Below are 2,905 nucleotides of genomic sequence, written 5' to 3'. Positions count from 1 at the left end.
TGGAATTGACAGGCCATGAGAAACGAACTGTGTGGTGGTTCTTTCTCACACGGTTTCTAATTCCCCCTCCCCTTTGGACATTGGAACTTTGGAGCATGGTCCGTCCATGGTCCATGGTTACAAAAAGGCCGCCCACCCGTATCCGGATCATGAGCCGGTGACTTGGGTTACAAGCTGCTCGCTTTTCTTCTGAGATCAGATGAGATCATGGAAGCAACTATTTGCTTCTGTCCGAGATCTGCTACATATACACACTGAAAATGACACGACGTACTTGAACCAAACCACTTTAGCTCAAATTTGACCAAGCTTTTGTTTTGGAATTATAACTAATTCCTTTGTTTGCAGTTGCACCACCACCATTGACCATAAGCAGCAATTTGATCAAGACAATCACATCGCCAGCTATTCCATTCCATCCCCCACCCAAGATTTTTACAGTTTTACAGTTTTCATCATCACCAAACCTTTTTTTTCTCCTCCTGCACCAATCGCACAATTCTTACCACCTTCGTTCGTTATATAAGGTAGATCAAGAAAGGAGTGAAAATAAAAAAAAAATTAATTGCGAGAGAGAAAATAATTCTTCTTAGTAGTTCAGTCTTGTTGTGATCTTGCAAAGCCCGCTAGCAGCAGGGCAGGAGAACGAACGTCGTCACTCAATCCGCGACTGTCCACGTCATGTCGCCCTCGAAGATCCAGTGGCACACCTCCACCTCGCCGGGCTTCCCGCCCAGCGCCACGAACGCGCCGTGGGTCGGGCTCCAGTCCGACGTGTCCAGGTGGCAGATGGCCACCCCGTGGTTGATGATCTCCTTCTCGCCGGCGTCCGAGCCACCATCATCATCGGCGGCGGCGGCGGCGGCCATGATGTCGGCCTCGTACACCCGCACCTTGGGCACCGAGTGGCAGTAGTACACCAGGTACGGGAACAGGCTCTGGTGGCACGACACGGACCGCGTCACCTTCCCGCCGTCCACGCCCGTCACCGTCCCGAGCCGGACGTCGCCGCCGCTGCCCGCCGTCGACGCCGTGCTGCGCACCACGATGTCGTCGCCCAGCGTCTCCACCGCAAAGTCCACCACGTCCTCGGCCGACGTCGCGCACCGCTTCGTCTCGCCCTTGCTCGGCGCGCGCAAGCACTCCGCCACCGTCGACGACACGGCTTTCCCCAGCGCCGTGTCCAGGGGGAGACCGAACGCCTCCGACACGGCCTGGGGATCGAAGGGGATCCTCGCCGCGATGGCGCGGGGCAGGAACGCCCTGGGCGGCATCTTGTCCCTGATGTCCGGCATCGGCATTCGGTTCCCGGACACCAGCTCCTGCTCCCTGAAGAACTTCCCTGGCTCCGGCGACCACTTCAGGTGGTCGTGGTGCTGCATCGATGCCGCCGCCTCCGCCGACACCGTCAGCGCCGCAGTAGAGCTGGAGGTGTTGTGGTACTCCTTGAAGCTGACGCCGGTCTTGGCGTACCCCTTGAAGGTGTTGTTCTCGCCGGCGTACTCCTTGAACCCAATGTGGTGGTTGGGGTTGCTGCCCTCGCCGTAGCCCTTGAAGGTGGTGCTGCCCGGGTTCGCCGAGTTGCCGTAGCTCTGGAACTCCGCCGCGCCGCCGTTGGCGCCCTTGGCGTAGGAGGTGAACCTGTCGTCGCCGACATTGGCGTCGTCGCGGTACTTCTTGAAGGTGTCCACGCCGGCGTTCCCGCCGGCGCCGTAGTTCCGGAACGTGTTCTCGGGGACGTTCCCCTCCACGCCGTACCCCGTGAACGTGTCCGTGGCGCCGTTGGCGGACTGCCCGTAGTTGGCGAAGCCGGAGCCCAGCACGTTGGACTCGTTGCCGTAGGACGAGAACGTCTCCCGCACGCCGTTGCCGCTCTTGCCGTAGCCGGAGAAGCCGTTCTCCCCGTGGTTGGCCTCCTGGGAGTAGGACGCGAAGCTCCGGCCGCGGCCGTTGGCGCCGGCGTCGTAGTTGGTGAAGGTGGAGTCCGGGACGTTGGTCTCCGCGGCGTACGCGGCGAAGGAGCCCGACCCGCCCGTGGCGCCGCCGGCGTACGAGGTGAAGTTGGCGGTCACGACGTTGCCGTCGGACTCGTAGGAGGCGAAGCTGTCGGCGCGTCCCGACGAGTCCCGGCCGTAGCGGCGGAAGCTGTCGGCGGCGATGTTGAGGTCCGGGGAGTAGTTCCGGAACGAGTCGGCCCCCGCTACGCCGCCGGTGCCGTAGTTGGAGAAGTTGGCGTTGCTGTAGCCCTTGAACGGGCCCCCGCCTCTGGGGCCCGATGCCGCCAGCGATGCCGCGTCGGTGGTAGCCGGGCCGGGGCAGAGGAGCGCGGCCTTGGTGCAGAGCTCGGGGAGGCGGGCGCGGATGTCGGGCAGCGCGGTGGGGAAGGAGGCGGAGTCGGCGGCCGGGAGCGGGGAGAGCTTGGCGACGAAGAAGGCCGGGTGCGGGCGGTTGTTGGGCACCTTGCGGTTCCAGTACCGGATGAATGCCGCCTTCGCCGTGAACGGGTTCACCGCAGACGACGCGTCGGCTACGGCGGCGGCGGCGGCGGCATTGTGCGGGAGGAGGTACACGAGGAGGAGGAGCAGGGTGGCGGCGAGGACGGTGCGGATGGGCGGTGGGGGAGGGGAAGAAGCCATGGGAGATTTGGGGATGGGGATTGAGAGAGAAGAGGACGACGGGCTAATAAGCAAGAGTGTGGGGAGTGTGTGAGTGAGTGACAGGATGGCAAAAGACAGGTATTGTTTAGTTCAAAAAAAAAGGAAGACAGTTGTCGGAAAATTGGCAAATACTGTATTCCCCTCCCGCGCTCTTCCTCTGATTTATTTTATTTAGAAAAAAACTTTTTGCTTGGATTTTCGGTGAGAATAGAATTGGTGGAATTTGCATTGCATTAAGTTTTATAGAC

General features: G+C 60.7%; 1 protein-coding gene across 1 annotated transcript; it reads right to left on the bottom strand.

Annotated features, from left to right (window-relative positions):
- LOC8073509 (BURP domain-containing protein 12) lies at positions 300-2,698 on the bottom strand. Its single transcript, XM_002444225.2, has one exon. The coding sequence runs from the start codon at positions 2,634-2,636 to the stop codon at positions 660-662; it is 1,977 nt and encodes a 658-aa protein (XP_002444270.1). The 5' UTR covers positions 2,637-2,698; the 3' UTR covers positions 300-659.

This window comes from Sorghum bicolor, chromosome 7 (genome assembly GCF_000003195.3).
Source record: "Sorghum bicolor cultivar BTx623 chromosome 7, Sorghum_bicolor_NCBIv3, whole genome shotgun sequence".
Lineage (NCBI taxonomy): Eukaryota > Viridiplantae > Streptophyta > Magnoliopsida > Poales > Poaceae > Sorghum > Sorghum bicolor.
This window is presented reverse-complemented; position numbering and strand designations above follow the sequence as displayed.